Source organism: Oculina patagonica, chromosome 5 (genome assembly GCF_052425735.1).
Source record: "Oculina patagonica isolate OP01 chromosome 5, crgOcupat, whole genome shotgun sequence".
In the NCBI taxonomy this organism is placed as follows: domain Eukaryota; kingdom Metazoa; phylum Cnidaria; class Anthozoa; order Scleractinia; family Oculinidae; genus Oculina; species Oculina patagonica.
This window is the reverse complement of record NC_135762.1, coordinates 24520856-24547388: the sequence shown is the minus strand read 5'-3', so window position 1 is coordinate 24547388 and position 26533 is coordinate 24520856. Positions and strand designations below refer to the sequence as shown.

At 40.0% G+C, this 26533-nt stretch overlaps 3 protein-coding genes and 1 pseudogene across 3 annotated transcripts in view; all 4 read right to left on the bottom strand.

The window, feature by feature from the left end:
• LOC144653437 (uncharacterized) overlaps positions 1-26533 on the bottom strand; it is a 62547-nt gene that overhangs the window by 17129 nt on the left and 18885 nt on the right. The gene's annotated exons all lie outside the window — the stretch shown is intronic.
• LOC144653436 (uncharacterized) lies at positions 4668-8698 on the bottom strand. The gene has a single exon (XM_078513424.1). The coding sequence runs from the start codon at positions 8604-8606 to the stop codon at positions 4767-4769; it is 3840 nt and encodes a 1279-aa protein (XP_078369550.1). The 5' UTR covers positions 8607-8698; the 3' UTR covers positions 4668-4766.
• On the bottom strand, positions 13400-18672 carry LOC144654105 (uncharacterized). Its single transcript, XM_078514208.1, has 5 exons — positions 18647-18672; positions 18184-18236; positions 15759-15965; positions 15130-15330; positions 13400-13486 (listed from the first exon to the last, which is right to left on the bottom strand). The coding sequence occupies exons 1-5, from the start codon at positions 18670-18672 to the stop codon at positions 13482-13484; spliced, it is 492 nt and encodes a 163-aa protein (XP_078370334.1). The 3' UTR covers positions 13400-13481.
• LOC144654104 (sushi, von Willebrand factor type A, EGF and pentraxin domain-containing protein 1-like) lies at positions 18970-20690 on the bottom strand (annotated as a pseudogene).

The following is a 26533-nucleotide window of genomic DNA, read 5'->3' as shown; positions in this document are numbered from 1 at the left end:
GCGGTCCCTGTACTACATGACTTTGTTTAGTTTTTGTGTGTATTGAAATGATTTAGGGATTGAAGGGTTATAATTGGTATGACGAGGCATTCCCAAATAAGTTGATTAAAATAAACAAGTTGAAGCAAATGAAACTATCAAAACGTGCAACATAGGTTTTGTTCTGGCCATTTTCACTGGCCTTTTTACAAGCATAACCGCTGCAGAGTAGTCGAGAATAATTTGAGGCACACTAGTTGGTTTAAAGTTTAGTGTCTTTGCGCATGATACTAAATTAGGAGTATAAAATGGTCAGGATAATTTATCAACTGAGGAATCTAGTTTCAATCTAGTTATTTTCCCCTCCCAGTAATTCGGCCCTAAAAAGTTCGGAATAAACTACTATATCATGGGTTTTGGTTAAAAACAACTGAAGAAGAAATCACTCAGGCCTACACATTAAGTTTATTGAAGCATTCAAGAGCAAAACACCAATTGTTAGTTTACTTCCTGAAGGTCTTCCCTGTGACGTCAACCTGCAAAAACCAAAACGGTATGTAAGTCCATTCAGCTCACTGTAATAAAATCTCAGTGCCTTTACTGCATCCGATTGGTATTCCTAGCCTATATTCTTTGAATATAAAGAGGATATTACACGGTGGCGAGAAGATATGAATTTTATGTTCGAGTGGCAGAAACGATATCTCACGAGTGAGCGTAGCGAACGAGCATGTGTGATATCGTTTTTGCCACGAGAACATAAAATTCATATCTTTGAGCCAAAGTGTAATGTTCTTTTTATTATATGGAGACCACATGTAGTTGACGTTGCCGAATTTTATTTCATTGTTTTCGAATAATCGAGCCAGTTTTACAAATCAGCGTTCGTCTTTATAAGAAAATACAAAGCACCCGTGCCCAGGATATAGAAACACTAAAAACTGAATTCCGATCAAACAAAATACTCGTCAACTAAATAACACGTAAGAACTGAAAACATCACTGACTTTGACTTGAATCCGATGCGGCAAAGTCTTGATGGCCGATCAATAGTTTTCAACTGCTTTTGTTTTCTTCTTCACGACGTCTTGCACTCGTGAAATCCCTTGCGAAGAATTCCCTCTAAAATCTTTAAAAAATCGTCAAGGTTTCCATTATCCTATTCTCATTATTAACCTTTTTGGAAAACTCATTCTTTTTCGTTGCTTAGTTAAACAAATTTAACCTTCGTGCCGATGCTTGCTAACAACAAATGACACGAAACCAAGCTCATTCAGCAAAATAGAAATGGCGCAAATCGTGACGTCAATGAGAGATATGTCACTCGCATGAGTGTCATACGGAAAATACGCCACTCGGGTCCCGGATGGAGTGGCGTATGGAATCTACGAGTGGTTTAGTTCCCAGTAAAACACTCTCCTCCATATAATAAAGCAAATTATATTTACATGTCTCAACTTGTTTCCCGAGCCTTTCACAAGACTAGATGATAAGACCACCTAACGACGGAGGGCAACATTGTCACAGTGCTATATTGTTGAAGTCGGTTTTCATGGGGAATTAGCCGTCCAACTCCAATAACGCAATCAGCTCATTTTATACTGTTTATTTTCCAGCTACAAGTTCACTGGTACTTGTAGCTGGAAGTGTAGTCCTTTATCTGCTAAAATATGCAAAATCACATGTACGTTTTCAGTATTTCAAAAGTTATGACCGTTTGTATCAGCACATGTGCGAGTAATAACGACAATATAAGCGGAAATGTTGTTATTACTCGCACATGTGCTGATACTAGGCTGATACAAATGGTCATAACTTTTGAAATACTGAAAACGTACATTTGATTTTGCATATTTTAGCAGATAGAGGACTACACTTTTCGGCTGTGTAGAGTAGAGTTATCAGCTAGGTCTCGAAATTGAAATATTCGCTTCCAAATCAAGGTCATTTTTCAATCTTCGTTCGATGCCAATCAGAAGTGGTCATTATATCCTTGATTCCGCATTTCCAGATAAATCGAGGGGAAAGTTGCTACCTTCTTAGAAAACTAGAAATGTTTATGAACAAATTGATATAAAAATTGTCGGTGTTCGATGCGAATGAAATATTTGACAGCAACTCAAAAATGCCTATTTTTCTAATTTTTCAACTGTTGCGGCGGGCCCGAAAGGGCAAAATATTTAATGGCTCCTAACGCGGCCAGAAAATCATTTTGAATCAAACCAAATCTGTTTTAGTTCTAGCCTCGGTAAAGTCTTTCAGTTGCCAGAGTTTTAGACAAAATTATTTTTTGACGCGGATTTGAGTGGGTGTTTTTAAGAAAGAAAGCCTCTTAATACTAAGGGCCTGTTTATATCGAGGCTTTTTGTCCCTGGTAGAAGGGTTACCCTCCATACCGAGCCACCCCGGGCGAGAGAGCTTTTCATGCGTTTCTTTATAAATAGCTGCGCCGTTTATATCAGTGAGAAATTGCAAAGTTGGTTCGGGAGGCTGGGTCACTCGCTTTAAAGGTAGGGTGACCCTGGGGAACGAGCCAACTTTTTTCCATATAAACAGCTTGGTTATTTTTTCCTCGCCTACCAGGAACAAGTTGACACACACGGAGCATGAGCAAATGCTGCAATCGGCCAAAGCAACACTGCGGATAATTTGATATCGAGTTGGCGGTAAATTTGTCCGCAAATGGTCTTATATTGTTATTCTCAGCGACAGAAAACTCTCAATGTATAAGAATGCAACTGGATCTGGATCACCTCCACATGCATTTCCAAAACAAAAGAAAGCCCTCGCGCGGTTAATTTAAAAACGAACAACTACAGTACCACACATTGTATACGAGGTATTTTATTTAAAATTTGTCAATTTGTAAATTTACCTAAAATTTGTAAATGACTTTGGTGTTAAAGAACTATGACTCCGTAAATTGATCGGGTCAAACTTTTATATAGATTTTTTAACTTATTTTTTGCCATTTTTTTTTTAATTTTAGTAGGTTACCAACAAGATCATGAAATGACACACCTTTTTGGACCATTAAACTTTAAAACTTAAAATTGAAGTTTGCTTGTTCAAGATAAAAGAGGTGAACACTTACAAACTGTTTCAAAATAACCAAAAATTCAAACCTCGTATCAGTTTCGCAACCTACTATATTGAATAAAAATATAATTTTTTAAAAACGTTTTACAATTACAACTTCGAAACTCTTATATTAGTTTATTTTGAGTATTTGAGAGGCAAGACGTTAGAAATTTTTAAAAATTCTATTATAATAAAAATATGTCGACACTGTATCTTCTTCATCTACAAACACTACTTTTTTCCAATGTGCAGTCAAACCTTCCGTTAGCGGACACCCTTGGGACCGGAAAAAGTGTCAGCATGGGGAAGTTGTTTACTGACAATAGGTCAAAAATGTCCGTGTTAAGCGCTAGGGTCCGCCTACGGAAGATAATATTTTCCGTAATTATAAGGGGAGGTTCAACTGCAGTGTATTAGTATTTTCCTTAGGCACAAAACGAAGGTCCAAAAATACAACCAAGCCTCTCACTTCACTTTCAATCCAAAGTTCTACTGTCCGATGATACAATGATTATCCTCTCCTACAATAATAAATATTTCTTATTATTTTTTCGTTTACATGGACGACAATCATAATGTAATGGATAATTGTGCAAGGCATCATCTCGTCTCCTTGCATCGTTGAAAATTGCGTGGCGATCCAAAAAAGTTCTACAATTTCATATTATACACTTAATTATAATGACTTGTCCCAAGGGAAACAGTTAATTTTGTTTCCAGGGAACCTCAATGTTTCCCGAGGCGTTAACTGGTTTCCCGAGGGACCAGTCATTAAGTGATTTGTTATATAACACAACGAAACGGCAGTCGTCGGTCAACATTCGCGAGCAACATTGCATTGTTACCCTCTGACGTCATAGATTTTGTAATGTTGCCCACTCAAAGACTTTTGGCGGGAAACGGTTTTATTGTTAGATGTCATGTGACCTCTAAGTAGCCAATAAGAACGCGCGCTGTTGGGTAAAGATCCAGCTCTATAACAACAACAGTTATGAACGAGAAGCTCAAAAGTAAACATTTTGATCTAGTCTATTTTTGGTCAACATGTTGGCCGGTTAGCCCCATTTAAATCCTCCAATTAGAAGCTTTCGATTGAATTGAGTGAATAAGTACCAGTTAATTATAATGACGGTATCCCGTCATTACATGAGTAATCAAGCAACTACCAACCAAAAATTCGTTTTGTTATTCACTAATACGACTACAGACACAATGAAACAACATAAAGTCCTGCTGCCAATGAACTGTTTAGAAAAACCTAAGAAACAAACAACAAAAAAGGTCGAGGGCAACAGAAAGGTGTTTTTCTAGATTCATGGTAAAGGAACCCACTTAAGTGCAGGTGTCTTATTGCAGCGCGCTTAAATTAATACGGCGTACTGTCGAAACAGGTACGTCCCTTAACTGTCCAATTAGCATTAGTCGGGCCTGTTGCTACCCAATCAGATTCGAGAATTTGTTTAAGTTTTGATTAGATTATATAATGATTATCGGAAACTCTTCCAATGCTTGGACGCACTTGTTACCCCGACTAGTTTTGGTTTTAGTTCTTTTGATCAACTGAAAGCTCGGAAATCGAATTTAATTTCACCATAAATCGAGGTGTAAAAGCTTTAATCCAGTGCAAGCGATTTTATATGTCTGTTATTAAAGTCCTTTTCATTCGCTTATTGTACATATTAGAAAGTTAATTACTTATTTTAATTTCAGTTGGTAAGGATATCTATGGTATCATAGAGATATCGGGATGTTTGAGGCCTGCCTGATAAGCTGCGGCTTCCTCTGCTGCTGTGTCGAGTCTCGGATGTTTCGGGAGTTTCCGACATGCTTGCTCTTCTTATGTTTGATGTTTCAGACATAACTGGTACGGTCTCATCGCCTGGAGGTCCTCGGAAAGCGGATAGGTATCTTCTGCCAATACAGCAAGCTACTCCCAACAACACTACAGCGGGAATGCACGACAAAATGTTGAGTACTGTTTGGAAACCGTGATTTGTACCATGAATAGTCGTACCGTTGTTCTCGATTGGGGAACTTATCACAGCAATAAAGGTAAGAGTGGTCAGGAGTACTACGTCAGATATGTACATCCACTCGTAACTCTTCTCGCCCTCGTTGACATCACGAGCTTCCTTGTAGGGCCTGAGGATTGCAAAGATCAGCAGGATCAAGATACAGCAACCCTCCAGCAGAAGTCTTTTCACTGGACTCGGCGGCATGAACGTATGAACTACCAGGATACCCAGCCGGCAGATAAAGTAGAAAGCCGCACACCAACGATACTGATCTTTAAAGCAGCTTTGAAGAGCATCAAAAAACGGATTCCAGCGATTGAGATTCAGCACGGGGCGAAGACCTTTGGTCAGATGAGGGCGAAATAAAAGGAACAACGGAAACGGTAACACGAACACCAAAATGAATAATATGGCGACGATTCCATAATAGAGATGATTTTTTTTGAAATACTCTATGTCACCATTGACGAAGAGCACGGTCTTTGATCCAACGTTGGCGTAACGCAGAATCCTGAGAGAAATATAGGTGACGTCCGTATAACAAAGTACAAGGATGGTGCATATGCCGCGAAATGGAGCTCTGACCCGTCTGCTAAACCACCAGTTTGGAAAAGCACCCACCATCTTCGCTAGCAAGACGACAGTTGCTATTACATAAACCGGGATGGCGTACAACACCATTAGCTTATCTGCATCGTCCCAGCTTTTGGCCAAGCAGAAGCTGTTGCTGCCAACTTGAATTTGTATCTTGGTTAAAGCAGTGACAAATTCACGAAAAGCGTTGAATTGAAATCCATCTGGTGCTAAGAGTTCCATAACTTGGTAAGAGTACAGCCAGGCGTTTAGGTATCCAGTAAAGAAATCGAGATCAATCAGCATGATTCCCATGACAAGGAGAAGAAGACCCAAACCAACAGGTATCAAGAGAAACAAGTACCAGTTCGTGCATCCCGGTTGGCACTTTTCGCTACCAACAGTAATGGTGTAATTTCCATCACATTGTCCGCAAAGTATGCTGCTCTGATTTCTACCTTCTTTGCACACGTGATGCTTAACATAACGATACTCATCAGAGTTTAAATTGCTTGAATTACAGTATCCAACAGGGCAGATATACGTGAAAAACTTGCCATCAACTTCTCCTGCCCAGTATCCTTTCTTCACAAAAAGGCTCTTTCCATCAGAGGTGCATCTTGAGACGCCTCTAGCTTCCCTATTCGTGACAGGTTTTATGCATTCACACATGGACGTTTTATCCGAAAAACGAAATCCAGCGTAGCACTTCTTCAACTTGATATCTTGTATTGCTTTTCCGATAATTTGACATCCGATGTAGTTCAGTTCCACGGAAAATCTGCTTCCTTCTCTTCCACGTAAAGAGATTCTTGTTACTTTCCCATGGCCAGTCGTTAGAAACAAGGATGATGTATTGTTGTTAAGGCTTACTGAGGTCGATTTGATTACAATATCAATAATTGCTGGGACCGGGTTCTTGACCTCGTCACGCAAAATGACAGTTGCATTAAAAACCTCACCTGGAGCAACCTCCCAGTCTCTCTTTACATGCTTTATGTCCACTGGGTCTGTCGCAACTTTTCCCGAAAAATTCGTTAAATTATCAGGCAAATCTCTAAACTTGACAAACTTCCATCTAAATACGCTGTTGTGATTCCGATTCTCACACGCTTTCCAACATCTTTTAAGTGTAGTGGCATAGACTGCTTTTCCTGAGGCGTTATGGGGTGATTTGCAATTGTTATTTGTAAAGATGACTGTTGTATTCCAGTCATCATAATCTACGGAGGAGTTGAAATAGCCGAAAAAACAAGTGTAAATGCTAGTACCAGTTGCGTTCAAACTGTTATTACAAGTTGCGTTGAAACTTTTCAGGGGAGGGCGTGGCGTTTGAATGTACATTGCTCCACCTTTGTGCACGCATGAATTTGCTTCAAAGCTTAAGTTTGAATTTTCATGGAAAATAATTCTCGATCGTCCATACATTGCTATTGCGCCGCCTCTAAACCCAGTGTTGTTGATAAAATCTAGTTGGCCATTTACGTGGAGTGTCGCCTTATTTAAAACTAAGGCGGACTTGCTGTTGGTCAAAAATTTGGTAGTGTTTTTGAAGATAAGAGGTACCTCCATACTGTAGAGAGCTCCTTGTTCAATTGTCAGGTCTCGATAGCCGCGAGCCTCATTAGACTCAAACAGGGTATCATTATCAAAACAAACATGAAATTTCGGTCCAATTTGGTCTTTAGTATAGTTGTAAAGATACAGCCCTATGGCAGCCCCTACAATTCCTTTGTTGTTCTGCCAATTGCAGCCATTAAAGAAGAACTGTGTGACAGGGGAATCTGTGTGTTTGGTGCATTTTCGGGGAATTGTTGTCCCAAAGATTGAGGCGCCACCTCCCCGTTCGGCGGCGTTGTTCAGAAACGAGCAGTTGTTGATATGGAATAGATTCCAAAAAAGCTGAGCATCTTTGTTTGGTGTATTTCCAATGCGAGCTCCTCCACCGGCCAAAACTGCTTTATTTCTCAAAAACGTCGTTCCCTCTATTACAAAGGTATTGTTTTCCGTGTTGTCTTTCGTTTTAATTTGAAGACCACCTCCCCACGAGGCCAGATTATCAGTGAAGTTGCAAGCTTGGATTGAAACATTGCATCTCGAAGCATTTCCGTGAAAGTACACTGCCAACCCTCCACCGCTGCTGAAACACCGTCCAAGCGTATTGATATCATTGTGTTCACCGTTGCGTGACCAGCGCGCTTTATTTCTTAGAAAGTGGCAATTTGTAAACAAATAGTGGTTGTCGTGTTGATATGAGTCATGCTCGCTTGGCGTTACATTCACTGTATTAGAGCCGTACCGGTTTAAAATCACAAAAACACCACCTCCTGAATACACGTACTTGGCAAGTGGGTTGCACCTGCTGGTTTCATCATCTGAAGCCTTATTATCAGCAAACACACTGTCAGTAAAGTTCACGAAGCCTCCAACATCATACAAATTAACGCCTAGTCCTGGAGAAAACGAAATTTCGACATTTGAGATTTGAAGATTTCTGCAATATCGAAAGTCCAAGGCTGCCCTGAATTTCGCATCGTGGAGATCTGGATAATGTTTTTTAATTCCTACAACGCTCTGATGCCATCCACCACACTTTTGTAACTTGATTCCCTCGAAGGAAATATTCTCGCTAAGAATAAACGAAAGGCTAACATTTGCATCACACGTTATTTTTACGTCGTCTCGGTTTGAGCCATTGCCAAACAGTTCAAACGTAGTCATCCTGGTAAAATTGTGGCTATTTTTCATCGTGTAGCTTCCTTTTGCCAATATTATCCTTGTAGAGTTAAGACCATAAGCGAGCGATAGTGCCTCATCGAGACTCTTGCACGGGAGTTCTTTAGTGCAAAGTGGCGAATCATTTCCGCTTGGTGAAACATAAATTTCTCTTTCAGCGGCAATTGTGTTCCATAGCATTAGTATGAACAAAGATACTGTAAGCAAAAGATGATAGAACATCTTTTTTGGAGTCGTGAACGAACGTTATCATGCGAGTGAGCGACACTTGATTCCAATGCAAGAAAAGTGATGCGTCAATTCTGAAAATACAAAATCAGGGAACGTCATGATAAGGCACGAATTTCATGTGACTGTCAGTGACCTACGAGTTCTTGTTTTTTTTTTACTTGAAGTGTACTAAGCATGCATCACATGAGCTGACAAGCCTTTTCATGTTATTTTTACTCAGTGTGGAATGTTACAACTTCAGTTATGAAACATCGAGATATTTTAATAAAAAACCCGATGCGATTTCCTGTCCTAAAAAAATATTAGCCTTATCTGCTAAACAATATTTTGATTATGATACTTTTCACTCCAGTTTAATTCTGTCGTGTTGCTAATGGCTCTATGATTTATTATTGTTCAACAATATTTAACCCTGGATAAGCACATTTAAGCACTCTAAGCCATATGCGCAATCACAAGCATAAAAAAAAAATGTGTGGGATCTGTGTCGTGTTAATTCATTGCTTTATTATACAGTATTTATATACCTAGTCGTACCTTTTTGGTACGCTTCGGCGAGACCAAACGAGCCTGATATGCAGCCGAAGCGTACCAAAAAGGTACGATTAGGTATTTACCGTACCCAAATTCAGGCACTGAACTCCGGTTATATTTGTCGCTCTGTTGAAGCCATGCTTGCATGCAAGGTACGTACTGCAAATTGTGTTAAATAGGTCTTCAACACTTTTACCAAGTTCTTCTTCTCCTTTTTCTTTTCACTCTTTTGTTTAGAGTTTCATTCCCTAACTTTTTAAAATTCAAATTAAGCGAAAAAAAATGGAAACTCCGACTCCATTTTTAAGTATGAATGTCTCAGTACTCATCGGCAAACATCGCGAAATTGGCGAGCGCGCTCAAGTTTAGTTTTGGCGGGAAAGGTTTTCTCTTTTTACGACCGCTAAACACGGCTTTATTTAAATTACGAAGTTCTGTTTTATGGGTAAGCCTCTTTTCAATTTATCGTACAGTAACACTACTTTACTTCAAAGTGACCGTGATATGGTGGCATATCAGGTCAGTGACTTGATATCGTAGGATATCAGGACAGTACTTGAGATCGCGCTTCTGATTGGCTTAACTTGCGAATTTGGGTACGGTAAGGAGCTGAAACGTGACACACGAACGGTGTTGTGCTATACTGCAAGTTCTCCGAAACTGGTACTGTAAAATTCCGGTTATAAGCCCTGGGTTAGCTTCGTAAGGGTTTTTGGGTGGGCTTTAATATGGGGCTTATATCCGGGAGGGTTTATAAGCGGAATAGAAAAAAAAGTTCCGAAACGGGCCACGGGAGTGTTGATCGATATGTGTTCTTAGTTCGAAACGCATAACAAAGCATTTAGCCCTTTTTAGTACTCTCATTCGGCAGCCCCCGCGGGGCGAAGGGGGGGGGGGCTAATAACCGGGGGCGGCTTATAATCGGATGTATTTGTTTGTTTCCAGGTAGATGGGCCTATAACGGGGAAGGGAGGGGGGCTTATAAGCGGGAACTTATAACCGGAATTTTACGGTACCCCAAGAATGTCCTATGTCCGGTATGCGAGTAGACAGAGGAGCCGTACTGGCCGTACTGATTTCATGACTTATTGCATCTCGTTTTATTACAACAGCTGTCAAAATTCCTGCGCGATGATCCGTTTTCGGTTATGGTATGTCAGCGTATATAACACCTTGGAATTTTAAAAAAAAAACGTAGCAGACGACGAAAGCATTGTTATCGTAAAACACTCAAAAACCAAAGAAGCCGTCAAAGTGTAAGGATTATTTGGAAGTGCCTTTAAGAGGTTCTAAAATCATGAGTATTTAATTACGGCACAACTGAGTTCTTTATCAATAAGTCACACGTTACTTAAAATTTCTTTCAGCTTCCAGCCTTTGTACGCGGAAATGTTCTTGTTGCAGTAAAAAGTCCTCTACATTTTTTAAGTCAACTGTTAACGTCCACGGCCAAACTCGCTAAGTACGTCACGCATTCTCCCCCACTTATCGTTCAGGCGAGAGTGAGGAGCGCGTGACGAGTCCAAAGAACGTCTGCGTTAAGGAGGTTATGAAAACACAAGTAGAAAAAAAAAAAAAAAAAAAAAAAAAAAAAAAAACGGCTTTCTTTGTTTTCTGTTCGTTGTGCTTCATTCGGACAATATATTAGTTAATTCAAGCTGTTAAAGAATTTATTTTGAAAGTTGAAAGTTTAAAAGAGTCAAAATCTCAGACAATACCTGTAACAGAATCTCGGTCACATAAAGCTCTGAACCTACACGGAGGCCCTGCCAGGGTAAATTCCGACAAGCGACATGGCCCAAAAAGTAGCGACAGCACATGAATGAAATTGCGACAAAAAATAATTGCTCTAGCCAAATTCCGACAAGTGACAAAAATGCCTAGAATGGCCGATGAAACAGCGACACCAAGCATTTTAAAATTCAGGCAAGCGACTCGAGGACACCCTGGCAGGGCCTCTACACGGTATCACTTTGTATGAGATTAATTTTGTGTACTGACACCATTTAGGGATTGATGATGAAGGGTTATTTCGAAATAAGTCAGAGATAAAAATAACAACTAGAAGGAAGTCAGTGTTACTATCAAAACGTTCAACATGATCGCTACAGAACAGTCGAGAATAATTTGTGGCAGTTGTAACTCTCGCCTTGCGGACACCCCGCTATTACGGACTCTTGTTATTACTGAGAAATCCAGATCCCCGGTGAAAGTTAGTATAAACATAGATACTGTACTCAAAAGATGATAGAGCATCTTTTTCGGAGTTGTGAACAAATGGTATCATGCGAGTAAGCGACACTTGATTCCAAGAAAAGTGATGCATCAATTCTGAGAATACAATATAAGGGGATGTCGTGATATGGCATGGATTTCATGTGACCTACGAGTTCCTGTTTACTTGAAGTGGCTCAGGATGCATCACATGAGCTGACAAGCCTTGTCATGTTATTGTAACTAAGAGTGGAACGTTGCCGCTTCAGTTATGAAACATCGAGGTATCTTAATAAAAAATAGATGCAATTTCCTGTCCTAAATAATTATTAGCCTTATTTGCTGAACAATATTTTGTTTATGATATGAAAATATGACTTTTCGCTCCAGTAATTAATTTTGCCGTGTTGCTAAGGCCATCCCAGAAAATAAGGTTTGTTTCCCTTCCTGAACCGACCCACACAAGCACAAGCATCAGATAAAATGTGTGGGAATCTGTCTCCTTTTTTATGCGATGCCTTATTTTACGGTATGAAAATGAAACGTGACACACTAACGGCGTTGTGTTACACTGCAAGTTCTCCGAAACCGATACTGCATTAATGTCCTATATCTGGTATGAGAGTAGGGAGATGAGCCGCACTGATTCCAAGACTTAATGCATCTCGTTTTATTGCATTAACTGTCAAAATTCCAGCGCGTTGATTCGTTTTCGGTTATGGCATGTCAGCATATATATATAACTTTGGAATTAAAATTACGTAGCAGACGACGGAAGAATTGTTGTCGTAAGTGCACTCAGAATTCTAAAGAGGTTCTAAGATTATGGAGGGGGACAGGGGGCGGGAGCCCGGGAAAAAAAGGGGCGGGAAGCGGGAGAAGAGAGGGCGGGAAACGGGATTCCTAAAGTGGCGGGAACCGAGAGAAAACGAGTAAAATTTCGCAATAGACATGGGACGAAGAGATGGGAACCACCGCAGAAAGGGGCGGGAAGCGGGAGTAAACGGTACGGGAAGCGGGAGTAAAAGGTACGGGAGGCGGGAGGTTCAGACCCCCCTGTCCGCACCTACAATATATTAAATTCACAGAATTGAGTTTTTTATCACTCTGCCAAACGTTTCTTAAAATTTCTTTCAGCCTCTAGTGATGAACCTTCTAACGCAAAAATAATCTTGTTGTAGTAAAAGACCTCTGCATTTTTGCCTTGGGTCTACACTGACTTATAGAAATATTCTCGACCGTCAAGTGAACGTCCACGGCAAAACTCGTTGGGCACGTCACGCATTCCTCCGCCACTAACCGTTCACGTGTGATGAAGGAGCGCGTGACGAGTCCAAAAAACGTCTGCGCAGGAGGTTATGAAAGTGCAAGTGGAAAAAGAAACGACTCTTTTTCTTTCTTTGTTATCTGTTCCTGACTATTCCAACGACCAATATATAAGGTTTAAAAGAGTCGAAAGCTCAGGCAATTCCTGGAACAGAATCTCGGTCTAATAAAGCCTTGATTACCTTAGGTGGAAGAGTCTCTAAAACCCTCAACTATAAGTTACTAGTCAGCCCCCTCCCCTCCCACATTGGAAAAATGTTCCGAGGTCCCTGCACAACGATTATTTTGTATAGGTTTTTTTTGTGTACTAAAACGATTTAGGGATTTAAAGGTTATTATTTCTATGACGAGGCATTCCCAATAAAAATAAACAATGCAAGTTGAAGCAAAAGAAACTATCAAAACGTGTAACATAGGTTTTGTTCTGACCATTTTCACTATCATGTGCATAATCACTGCAGAATAGTCGAGAATAATTTTAGACACAATATAATCCGTTTGAAGGGTAGTGCCAGTACGCATGATACCCAGTCTAGGAGTAGATCGATAGAAGATGATCACGTTTCATTTAATCAGCAACTCTCAATTTTAGTTTTGAATCTAGTTACTTTCCCCTTCCAGTTAGCCGGCCGTAAAACGCTCGAAGTATACTACTATATCATGCAGATTGTTTTGTTTTTTTTTTGTTAAAAGAACTGAAGAAGAAGTCATTCAGACCCACACGTGAAATTTATTGAAACATTCAAAAACAAAACACCAATTTTAAGTTTCCTTCTGGTCTTCTCTGCGACGTCAACCTGCAAATTAATAATACTAAAAAACCCGTTCATTAAGTAGTCTTTAAGCTCACTCTACAGGGCCGTAACTAGAGGCAAGAGGCAAGGCAGGGCACTTGCCTCGTCTAAATTTTAACCCAAAATGAAAAACAAAATATGTCTATCTGAATTTTGCAAAACGTGGACTCCGGGATCCGTTCTTGAAGACCGACGGAGTCGGCCTTCAAGCCTTTGCGGTCAGAGAAATTTGAGGGGGGGGGGACGTCAACAACCCCGTGGGAAGGTAGCCCGGGCCCTGACCTAACAACCCTAGGAAGCTCTGGGTCAGCTGTCGAATTGCAATCCGGCGGGGGGGGGGGGGGGGGGGGGCTAAAGTCAGGTTTTTGGCTTGTTTCCTGCAAAGACTTTGCTTTGAAATGTGGTCAGGACTAATCCTGGCTTTTGGTTCTTGGGGGGCCAGGCTCAGTAGCCTTGAGACCGTTGAGAGCTCAGCTGTGATCGGGCATGGGAAGGCTTCCTAGCAGTGCCCCTGGGCTCTCTGAAACCCACAGGGGGAAGGGAGGGAGGGCTGAGAGAGTTGCTGGCCCCTGGCAGTTCCGGTGGCCTTGTTTTCTTAAATCAGGACAGATGTTTTGTTGGGAAAAGAATCCCAAGGTGATCTTAAAAAATACCTTATGAAAAATGTCAAGAAAGAGTTCCAGAGTTTCTAGATTTCAAAATTTTCTGGAGGGCATGTCCCTAGAACCCCCTATCAAGATCTTGCCTCGTCTATGGCAAAGTTCTTGTGAAAACCCTGCTCTAATAAAATCTGAATGACTTTACTGCCTCCGATTGATTGGTACTCCTATATTCTATAAACAATATAGTCTCCATTTGGCGCGATAATACCCACTGATATTTGTCCGCTGTCATTATCTGTTCAGAGAAGCGAACAGTTTTCCGAAACGAATCCACGTGATATTCCTTAGTTTGGCTGCATCACGTGACATGTTTAGACCAATCACACGCACGAATAATATTTCATGGATTATATTAAAAACATTGTATTTATTTCAAATTAATATACACCACGTCTAAACTTGTTTTATGAGCCTGTTACAGAGCTAGCTATAGATGACTACCTAGCGACGGAGAGTAACATTGTTACATTACTATGTTTTCAGATGGACTTTGATGACAAATTCAAAACGGAAATATGGGTAACATGGTTTAATATCCTAAGGCACAATTATCCTCAGTCACGGTAAGTGGCATGGAAGGTAATTGGCCTTTATCTTGTGATAAATAGCGATTTGAAATGGAACAGATCTTAAAAATAATAAAGGAACTTTTACTTCTCTGTAAGGGCCTGAAAAGGATCTGTTTCTGAATATTGTTTCCACGATTATCCACCTAAACCTATTTCACATCACTCTAAATCTAATTTTAAAGGACCTATGTCACGGTATTTTAAGTCTTGTTTTTAGTAGCTTCAAATTGAAGGAAACCTAAAAAAAAATCACCACAGGGGTAATAAAACCCCAAAAACCAAACAAGGATGGTTTCGACTTACTAAGATTAAGACGGATTATGATCAACAAGTTGAAAACATTTGCCAATTTTTGCAAGTTGAGTTGAGGACGTAGCTCCTTTAAGCTGCAATATAATAAGATGAAATCATGTACCTATTACTCCTGGAGAGACTGAAAAGTTATCCTTTGTGCATTTTGGATTAGTTAAGCAAAAAGGTGGAGGAACAAAGGGTTGCGTCATCAACGTGTGGAACTGGTTCTTAAGAGTATCTTGAACGTCTGGGCGATGTGCATCACCATTATAGTAATACCAATGAAAGCCATACATTTTCATCCAAGAGGGATTGGCACTGCCTGCAGTAAAAATAAAAAAATAAAAATAAAAAAACTTAGTATCCCAACGCCGTTCCCAGATTTTTACGATTTTATTTTTTCGTTTTACTCCGTAGTTTTTGTCTCGATTGAGAAGATATATCAAACACTCGAGAAAGTGTTTCATCGGCATTGGTCAAAAAATGCTGTGCGTCGTATTTTCAACTCGGTGTTTGTATATCCCGGTAAAACACTGTTTCTCGTGTTTGATATATTACATCAAAAAGATAGAAAAGATTTTGTATATGCTGCGATAGGAGATTCTCTTTGGCCGTGCTTTATAGGGCCCCACAGCTAAAGAAAATGGCCTGCTCAATGCCACATCATCCCCACCAAACTTTACACAACTTTATTATTTTTTGGCATATTCTATTTAGAAGAGTACATTTGATCAGCTATTTTTCTCTTACCTGAACAGTTAGGCCAGGATGGTCTGCTCGCGCCTTGGGGACCGAATGAGTAAGAGTTCCATTTTCCAGCAGAACAATAGAACAACATCGGTGGATTGAACTCAAAGTCAGTTCCACTCTTACAAAAACCTGCACAGAAAGGATTCGCATCTGAAGTGCAGACAAGAGCTCCATTCCTGGGAGGCGATAATCTTCGGCAGGATTTGGCTGTTAAATAAAATTATGAAAACTAAAAATTGCTGTATTCGTTTATAATTAATCAGGACGATCACATGAGAAGCCCCGATCGCTTCCAATCGCTTCGATCGCCTACGATCGTCTCAGTATTTGTAAACGATCGATGCGATGGAAACGTCATCGGGGCGATCACATGAGACCCAGGCTAAAGAAGAAGCACAGCGGGCTGGATTTTGGCAGATCGAACGGTCCAGGATAGGTCACTGTGTTGTGTTCTTGAGCAAGGAACTTTGCTCTCACAGACCTCTCTCTGGTGAATTAGGTGTTGCGTGTATCGATCCCCGTGATGAATGAGTATCCCATCCAAGAGGGGGGTGGGGGGAGATTTTCTTCTCGCTTTATGTTACAAAATCCGGAATTAAACGCTGGGCCACTCGGCTGGAACTTACACTAGTGCACGTCTCGTAAAAAGCTACATCTTTATTATATTTAATCGATGACGAACCATCTCAATCTTCCCCGGTCATAGCCAAAGTCATTGGGCAGCGACATTAAGCCGTTGGCCTTGTCTGCAGCAGCTAATCATATTTAGTAGTAGGAGCGTTATTCATTTACAGTACCCGTATTACTGTTTGAACAGAGAGGGAACGTAGTCCTCATATCTTCCACGCAGTATTGGGAAGTGGGGATGTTCACATGCATTTAGCGGTTGGGTGGGAGCGGCTGCCACAGTCACCTTAATACATGCTTGCATCCGATTTCACTACATTTGAATTGTAAAGTGCATTTGGATATCACATGGTAATGATCTAAACCAATGTTTTACCCCTGCCATTGCCATTGCCAATGTCATTACCATCCTGTGATTGTTGACCTTTTGTTGACGTAATGCATGAAAAATAAATTTGATATACTAAGAGAAAAAGCCATATCAGTTCTCCATATTTTTCATGCGGGCCCTCTATCCAGGTCGAATTACAAAGCGGAAATGTTGGGTTTTATTATATGTTGTTATGGAAGCATTTGGAAATACTGGCTTCATTAGTCTACAGAAACCGGAGCTAGGTGCTGGAAATTGTGGGCCACGCACTTAACCCTATTCAGACCGGGGGGGGGGGGGGAGGGGGTTGGCTTTTGAGGCCCGCGCTGACTTTGAACTTTTATAACTTTTTTAAGATTTAACCAAACGCTGCCAAACTTTCTGAGTTTTCCTAAAATCTATCTGGCAACAATTTGGAAGGGTTGGATGATGTGTCAGGAACTTGACATCACCATGGCAACGACATTTTGACAGGTATGTTTTCCCAAATTTGTAATTTTGTGTGTTTCTGTTTATAAAAATAAACTTAAAGGGAATAAGTTTTACACTTTAACGGGTTTAAAGCACATTTTTATTTATTTTGAGTACTTTGCAATGATTTTGGGTGGTTTTCTGGCATTTTGCAAAAATTTTGAAATGCAAAATGGCGGATCCAAGATGGCGGCTGTTTGACATCATGATGTAATTGTCACGTGATGTGACGTCAGCATCCCACGTGACGTATACCGAAAGAAAGACATTCGGACATACAATATATCCTATAAGTTTTATTGTGATTGCTAAAATATTCTGTAAGATGCATAGGGGGGAACCCCCCCCCCCCCTCCCGGTCAGAGAAGGTCCAAAAAAGCCCGGTCTGATTATGGTTAAGACTACCAGTGGTAGTCTGCCTGGAGGGCATGAATGAATGAATGATATAGGTTCTTATATAGCGCATTTACAAACCTCAATGCGCTTTACAATTAGAATTATGGGACGAGAGCGGTCATTAGCATATAAGACGCCTTGGGCAGCCGCTATCCGTCCATGTCTATGTTCTCACTTCACCAACTAACCCAGAGATACATGTGAAAGAACAGACCACAACACCGGGAACTTCGTGCCCTACTCTTTAAGATTAGTGTGTGGGTTATTTAACGTCCCCTGCTGATCATAACACTGAACATGCTGGAGATGGGGCGTACGGTTTATCGTCCTTATCCGATCGAGAAGACTACTAGAACGTCTAACTATTTGCAGATGTCATTACAAAGGCAACACGTTCTCCTCAGTGAAAAGGGAAGTTCGAGGAAAGAAAACGAAGTCTTTCTATTTTCCTTTCCCCCTTCTTTTTTCCCTCTCTCCCTCTCCCCTATCGACCCCTGCCACGCAGGCGGTTTTATTAAATCCTTCAAACAGAAAGGAAATGTAAGATTGTATGCATCTCACCTTTCAAAGTTATTTTAAATGAGCAGTTTCGGTTTTCGTTGCCGGCACCATCTCTAACAAAATGGTTGAACGGTTGAAATAAAGTACAAATTTAATTCTGTATTGATGGTCAATTTCCAGGTCCAGAACTGCTTCGAGGACAATTCACTGCCCTCTTATAATGTTTTTCGGGGCTTTTTTAAGGCCTCGAATACAACATTTATTTGATGAATGATGAAAGAGGGGAAGAATAATACCAAAACATACCCACCATTTGATTTCTTGGCAAGGCAATTAAACCTCAAATAGCTAAGAATGAGGCAGTGTGACTATAAATGATTTTGAAATTCTTTGAGGACTCTAAGGTTAAAGCTGTAAGTGAATGGTAGACTGTGCATGATAGTTTATGTATCTAACGCTATATTGTCTGGGCAAGCACTATCGGTCTCTGAAACAGGACTGAGCCAGCAAGTTTCGCCTCTACGTTGCTAAGCGACTGCTCGTAACCATTTGGCGTAAGGACGAGTTTCAGATTCTTGAGAGCTGCACTTGCGCAATTGTTTTGACGGGAAAATAATTGAAAGTTAACGAGTACTCACTACCAACAAAGGGTTGCCACTTGCTTTCCCGACAGTATGAAAAATGCTTTTGCCGGTAGATATTGTGTGGTATTCGTAGACTCGAGTCGAAGGCGAGAATAAAACCTGGACACGAATTGTGTACATGACTCAAGATGTATGGATAAAATTTGCAGTTTTGCTTTTTGAATAAGAGCTAAGGCAAGTTTTAATTGGCGTTTTGAAAAATAGGGTATGTAAATAAAAGATACAAAGACACAAAAAAGTGAAAAAAATTTACAGTACAGTTGTTACTTACTGGTTAGTATTATGTTAAAGGAGCACCCGGTATATATGTTCGCTCTCGGGTACGCGAAGTCCTCCACAATGTACTGAATTTTATATGTTCCTGGAACTGAAAAGTGATCACCGTTTTGTCGGTTAGCGACGATTTTGGGGGGCAAGTGTGAATTGTCGGAGCAAACTGGCCTGTCCCATGACACTCATACCAACGCACTTTTCTCTTCTCTGACAATGTCACTTGGGCAGAAGCTACAAGTTGGCAGCTCCAAATCTGGAATTAAAACGATCTTCAGTGGTCAGCTGGAAGGTTGCTATTGAGTCACACCATACCACTGACTATATGGTTGCTGAAATAAATGGTTTAAAATAACGTGGGAAAAGTTTATAATAATAATGACAGTGCATTTATAAATTGCATTTTCCATATGTATATGTTCAAATGCGCTGTATACATACTGTAATTTACTACACAGAAAGCTTCGTGCCCTACTTTTTGCGAATAAGAGTGTGGGTAGTTTAACGTCCCCTGCTATAAGACTGAAAATACAGAAGGCTGGACTTACAGTTCATGGTTCTTTTCCGAAAAGACTAAAATGTCTAATCATTTGCAGATGTAATTACAAAGGCAGCATATCTACATTATAAATTAAACATAACAACCAGTTTCTCTTCTAGCAGAGTTACAAGCCTCTCAAAATGAAGGGATTTTGTCTTAAACAGAGTCAGGGTTTGAAGGCTTCAGCGGCACCACTTCCATTAGCTTCTATCAGATGTCTTCCCTCTCGCCCCTTCCACTCCCCTGCCGGCTAAATACTACTTTACTGCTACGAAAACATGCACTTTTTACGGTAAATCTAGGTTGCTCAGGGGTTCCTTAAAATTCTGGCATTGCTTCATTCCGGCATCTTAAGCTGTAAAGCGACTAGGATTCCGAATTCTAATGAAAATGATTTTAAAGATTACCTCTGATTATCACTTCAAAATAACAAGTCGCATTGTTTCCAGCTTAATCGTATCTATAACAAAATTCTCGATTTTGATTGGTTCTGCGCGCGCCTATTTGTCGCGTAATCGGCGCGCGATCACGTGGGTGTCCAATTACAGGTATCCAATTTGAGCAACTTCAAATTGGATACCTGTAATTGGACACCTACGCCATTCACGCGTCAATCACGCGCATTTGAGTGGGTTCTTTTTTGCTGTTTTCCTACTTTTTGCACAACCAATTGAATTAACCTTTGACTTTTTTTAGAAAAAAGGTCATTAAAGACTTTCTAACCTCGAATTTTGTTATTGATACGTTTAATTAGTAACTGGACCTCGTGTCGTACAATTCAGAGAGTAATCGTGCTCGTAATTTCAAATCGGCCTCGCGCTGCGCGCTCTGCCGATTTAGAAATTACTCGCCCGATTACTCTCTGAATTGTACTCCACTCAGTCCAATTACTATTACTTATCAGTTGCAGTGACGTAAATATCATGTCGGCCAATAGTAAAATTTTGGGGAGACTCGTGGCTGGAGTCCACCGTGATCTTGGCATTGGGGTCGACTGGGATCGAGTTGTCGTCAACATCTATTTTCCAGGACACCATTTCTGAGGGGCTTCCTTTCATGGCGGTGACTGTTATGCCACTGGGACAACGCAGGCTCGGACGTCTTGTGTCTAATAAAAAAAAAGTTCTAATAAATGAAAGTTCTACTCTTGATATCAATGAATATAAATAACTGAAGTGGTCAAAGGCTGGGCCTAAATCGCTGCTGGAGCGACTCGTTTTGTTTTTGGGGGATGAGCGGGTAGGACAATTTTGTGATTAATCGTATCTATAACAAAATTCTCGTTTTTGATTGGTTCTGCGCGCGCCTATTTGTCGCGTAATCGGCGCGCGATCACGTGGGTGTCCAATTACAGGTATCCAATTTGAGCAACTTCAAATTGGATACCTGTAATTGGACACCTACGCCATCCGTGCGTCAATCATGCGCATTTGAATGGGTTTTTTCTTGCTGTTTTCTAACTTTTTGTGCAACCAACTGAATTTACCTTTGACTTTTCCTCACAGAAAAGGTTCCTAAAGACTTCCTAACTTTGAATTTTGTTATTGACACGATTAATTAGTAATTGGACCTCGTGTCGTACAATTCAGAGAGTAATCGTGCTCGTAATTTCAAATCGGCTTCGAAATGACTCGCCCGATTACTCCCTGAATTGTACTCCACTCAGTCCAATTACTATTACTAATAATTTTGTTTTTACTGTCAATTTTAGCCAGCTTTTTTGTTCACGCTTGAAGAGAGGCAGACGTGCAATGTGAGGTGAAGGTGAAACGCGAGTCGCACGGTATTATCTGTGATGGTAAGTCCCTAAATGTGGACCTTTTTGGTCGCAATGTTCAGTTACTTTAATGGTCTTTGATCCTTGTGAAGTTTGTCATGTTTCAAATCCAACGTTTTGAAGGAACGGTCGAAAATTTCGTCCTTTAACCAATATTTTTTCACTCCACGAAAAAGGCAATAGTTGTATGTACAGAAAACTCATTATCATCATCATTATCGTCATCATCATCATCATCATCATCATAATCATCATCATCATCATCATCGTCATCATCATTTTTGATGGGTGCGTGAGGGGAAAGGGCCGCGAACTTACCTACGCATTTGCGTATTTTTCCGCTCCAAGTGCCATTAGCCTGGCAGACAAATTGGAAAGAAAACCGGGTTATTGGCTCATTTTCCAGAGAATAATCACTGACGCAAGCAACGATACAGGTTCGGTTGACAACTTGTGTCTCAGTTGTACACCCACGGTAGATAGGATATGCCAATGGGATGGAGGGCAGCTTAGGACAGACAGCGCTCACTGAAATAAAAGAAAAAGAGAAAAAGATGGCTCAAAAGCTAAGGGAACTATTTGGAAGATTTTGCTGCATTTGTCATCAAGACAGTGTAATAAATATGACTATATAGTTATCTTTGCTCACTTCACCAGCAAGAGGCAAGACGAGGCACTTTCCTCGTCTAGATTTTAACCAAAAATTAAAAAAAAACGTTTAGTTGGGAAAATAACTACCAGCTTGTTGATCAAGATTAATCTATATATGAAGAAATAACTGAAATGTTGAAAACGCGTTTCAGAGTTTCCTAGAATCTGTACTTTTCTGAGGGTATGCCCCCAGACCCCCTAGCACGATTTTGCCTCGTCTATGCTAAAAGTCTGGCTACGACCCTGTACACAAATGCGCACAGAAAACCACGTTGGACATATTTCATAAATTGTTTGAATGAAAACAATTTATAATTTTTGTTTTTATCACACAAGGCAGATTTTAAAAAGGTCCTTCCAAATTTTACATTTTTCAACCCTTTTAATAACTTCGGTCTATAGGCACAATCGTTTTTATTTAAACCAGACCTAAGTTTCGAAGACAAGCGTAAACAACCAAAGAAGGTTTGGCCACAATTTTCCAAGTTGTAATTTATTTCCATTCAGGCCATCTGCAGTCAAAGACTCTAGTTTCAGTTGTCTACTAAAGCAATTGGTAATATAAATGGTCCATTATTTTTAGGTTTCCTACGACACAAATATATGCTTTGGCTGTTCAAAAATCAGTTAAAATCTGGGACAAAGCCCCTGTAAAGAAAGACTTCAGTCAACTCGACGACGTGGCAATAAACCCCATTCATTTTGCCCTTGAATTTTAATTAAGTGTTACATTTTCATCTCTCTTCTCATGAATCAACTCTAAATTAATCACGGCCTAACCTGCTAAAATCTCTGATTGTAATGCCAAAGCGGCGAGTAAAAATGCGATCATCATTTTAAAAACTACGAGTTATACAGCGTTTTGAAATTGTCTCATAAAGACTAAACGACATCTAGATTTATAGCAATTCGGTCCTTTAATTAATCTGACTTTTCAATCAAGTAGGTGGTAATTATGAAATCACTGGATGGCTGTTTGTTCATCTGGAACATGACAAAAAAAAAAAGTCAATGAAAGATGATTTCGCTCAGTGCTATGCATGTAACAAAGAAACATTCGTTCTCTATCGTTAAAATAAGCAATTCGTTTCCTTAATTAATCTGACTTTACAATCAAGTAGGTAGTAATAATGAAAATCGCTGGATAGCTGTTTGTTCATCTGGAACGTGACAAAAAAAGTCAATAAAAGATTATTTCGCTCAGTGCTACACATGTAACAAAGAGACAATCGTTTTCTATTCTTTAAATCTTTAAAACCATGACAACGAAACTCTATAAAAATAATAATCAATACACTGAATGTAAACATCATTTTCGCTTTAATTGTTTTTGTCCTTAACAAAGTCTAAAGAAAAAAGGTGTCAATTTGTATTTAACCCGTTCATTAGCGAAAACCATTCCATTCAGTAATTAGCGACCGGATTATTTTGTTTTCTAACCCACTGTCCTGCAGTGCTTTTTGATGCTGGCTCAGCAAACTTTGTGGTATATCTATTTTATATCGCAAAGTTGTTATTATTATTTTTATCGTCGACATTTGCCTTTTCAGAGTGAGTGTTGATATTGCAAGTATTATTCTTAAATGGTGACCGCTTTATTTATTTTGTCAATCGTGTTTCGCGGCAACAATGTTGTGCTTAAGGTCCCCGCACACGTGGGAACTTGTCGCAGGGACACGTCGCAGCGACATGTAGCAGCGACAAAATCACAATGTGTACACACGCAAGAAAATGTAGCGGGGACATGTTCTCGAGACATGTTGAAGCGACAGGTCCCCTCGCCGGTGTGTGCTGATTATTTTTGGCACGTGCGACACGCACTTAAAAGCTGTTTTGTCCCTGCGACATGTTGAACGGAATTCAACTCGTTGAACTTCGTGCAACATGTTGCAGGGACAAAAAATGTTGCAGGAACTTGTTTTGCACGTGCTAAAAATTATCAGTACACGCGGTGGGATGTGCCGCTGCGACAAGCCCCTGGGGTACGTCCCCGCTTCAATTACTTGTGTGTGAACATATTTTAATTTAGTTGTTGCTACATGTCCCTGCTTCTCGCCCCCTGCTCCACGTCCCCTCAGTGTAAACAACACATGATTGACCACATTAATAAAGATTGATTGATTGATTGATTGAATACCAGAGACATTGCTAGCGACTGATAAATTGGACCTTAATTTACTGTACTAGCTCAATCCTAATTCATGTATGATCAAGCCAGAATTTATTAAGCTTGTTTCCCTGTGTTCACAGTTCAAATAATAAGGCAATATTAAGACAAAGAAAAAACAAAAAAAGTTTAGACAAGTGTTCTTTGAGTTCTTTATTAATTGACAGTTTTTAAATGAACTTAATCACTTTATTGTCATTTATCCCTAAATCTTGAAAACTCAAATTTTTTATGGCAATTAAAATTGGTTAAACATCAAGTTGTTTGTTCACCTGGTACCGTAAAATTCCGGTTATAAGCCCTGGGCTTATACAACTTCGTAAGGGGTTTTGAGTGGGCTAATAAGCGGAGGGGCTTATATCCGGGAGGGCTTATAACCGGATGTATATTTTTGTTTCCAGGTAGATGGGCCTATAACCGGGGGGGGGGGGGCTTATAAGCGGGGGGGGGGGGTGGCTTATAACCGGAATTTTACGGTATCTTACACAACAACTACTTCTCTACACCGGAAATTAACCTTTCGTGACCTAGAATTAAACAAAAAAAACTCGCGGAAATACGAAGATGCCCGTAAAAAGTCCTTTTAGTTGGCGCAACATTTTTTATTCCACATATGCCAAGTGCAGTGTAACCCCGAAATAACGAACGATAGCCCTCAGCTCAGTAATAGTAGAATGCAAAGTTTAAAAAAAGTTCTCACTGAATGAGTAGTGAGTGCCTTTAAAACAATTCAAAGTTCCATACGTTTCGGGTTCAGGCCTTCGAATTTCATCAGTGGAATTAAAGTCCAGATTTTAGTTAAAAACGCTGGCTTGCGCCATTAAGGCCAAATTCGAGTTTTAATTATATAGCTGTCAGTAAATCGTATATTGTCAGCGCAGCTATTTTTCCTTAATTTCTGAGAACTGTCCAATTTGGGATTAAATTTGGATAGTTTCAATTAGGACTTTCAGGTAAAATGCACAAACTGTCCAATTTAAGAAAAATTGGACAGTTTTGTCTCAGCTAATCAAGTCGAAGAAAAAACAACATGTGACGGATATTAGCCAATTAGCACAAAGCATAGCGTCAGCCCTGTAAACTTGTTCGCATTGTTAGTCGACAATGGCGGAATTTTATAAGGCAAGTTTGCAACGTTTTTCCATTCCTTTTGAGCTTTTCAGCAATAGTTACAACAAAGAGAAATTTTCTACGTTGTCAGAAGAGGAGCTAGCTACACTAAGAAGCAAAAGCCAAGAGCAAAACACCTCCAATAGTACAAAACTTGGGTGAACGTAAGTGCAGCGAAGCGAATCAAGAAATCTGTCAGATATTCATCGTCATGAGCTAGATGCAATTGTTTGTCGTTTTTTGGCTGAAATTCGAAAAGAAAAGACGGCGATGAAGTACGAACGAGATAGTGGAAAGGAGTATGTCAGATTCATGAAGTTGTAAAGCTCTTCGGACACTTTGTTTACGACTTTCACTGATTGATGCAGTGTTTTCACTCACTTTGTAGCAAGCTTCGCAAACTCAGGTGAATAAAATTGCACTGTTTTATTTAATTTTTATTGTGAATACAATGCTTTGAGTGAGTTGTATGTGCTGTGTTATGCCTACTATCGTTGATTGCTTTTCCCGTTCTGGACATAAGTTTATTGTTTGCATTTGCGCTGGATTGAATGACTAAAAGCTATATAATTAATATGTAACCGGACTACATGCTTGTCCAATTTGGAAATAATTAGATTAAAAAAATTCCTCTGACAGCCAAATTGGACTCGGCCTACGCCCTCAACCAATTTTGGCTGCCCTCGGAATTTTTTTCATCAAATTATTTCCAAATTGGACAGCATGTAGTCCAATTACGTATACAAATTAAAGGTGCGCGCGCGAGGAGAGCGCGCGACAGCCTAAAGAACATGGTAGAATGCAATTTGATAGTAAGATAGCAAAATGAACCTTTTTATAACCAACGGAACCTGTTGTAAGGTGGGTTGTCGTACTAGCGTTAACTTTGCTTGCAGTTTACTCTCTTAAACGCTCGGTGACCCCCATTTTTTAAGGGATATATAAACCTTTCGGGTTATTATTCTACCGACTAAAATATGAGCCAAATTTGATGTTATAGCTAATTTTCTTTTTCATTTTCTCTCGGCCTGCGCACGATCGAACCAGTTACATTTTACGTTACGTTTGCAAATCCAATTGTTAATGACAAGGACAAGGACAAAGGAAGTTCATTTAAAATATGAGTCTTCTTTTAGATATCGTATCTCGAAAAAGAATTCGGTAACCACTGTACTATTTTTTTTTTACTTGTAAAGTAGCATAACACTCCGTCATTTCATCAATATCGAGGCGAAAGGAACCCGGCTGTA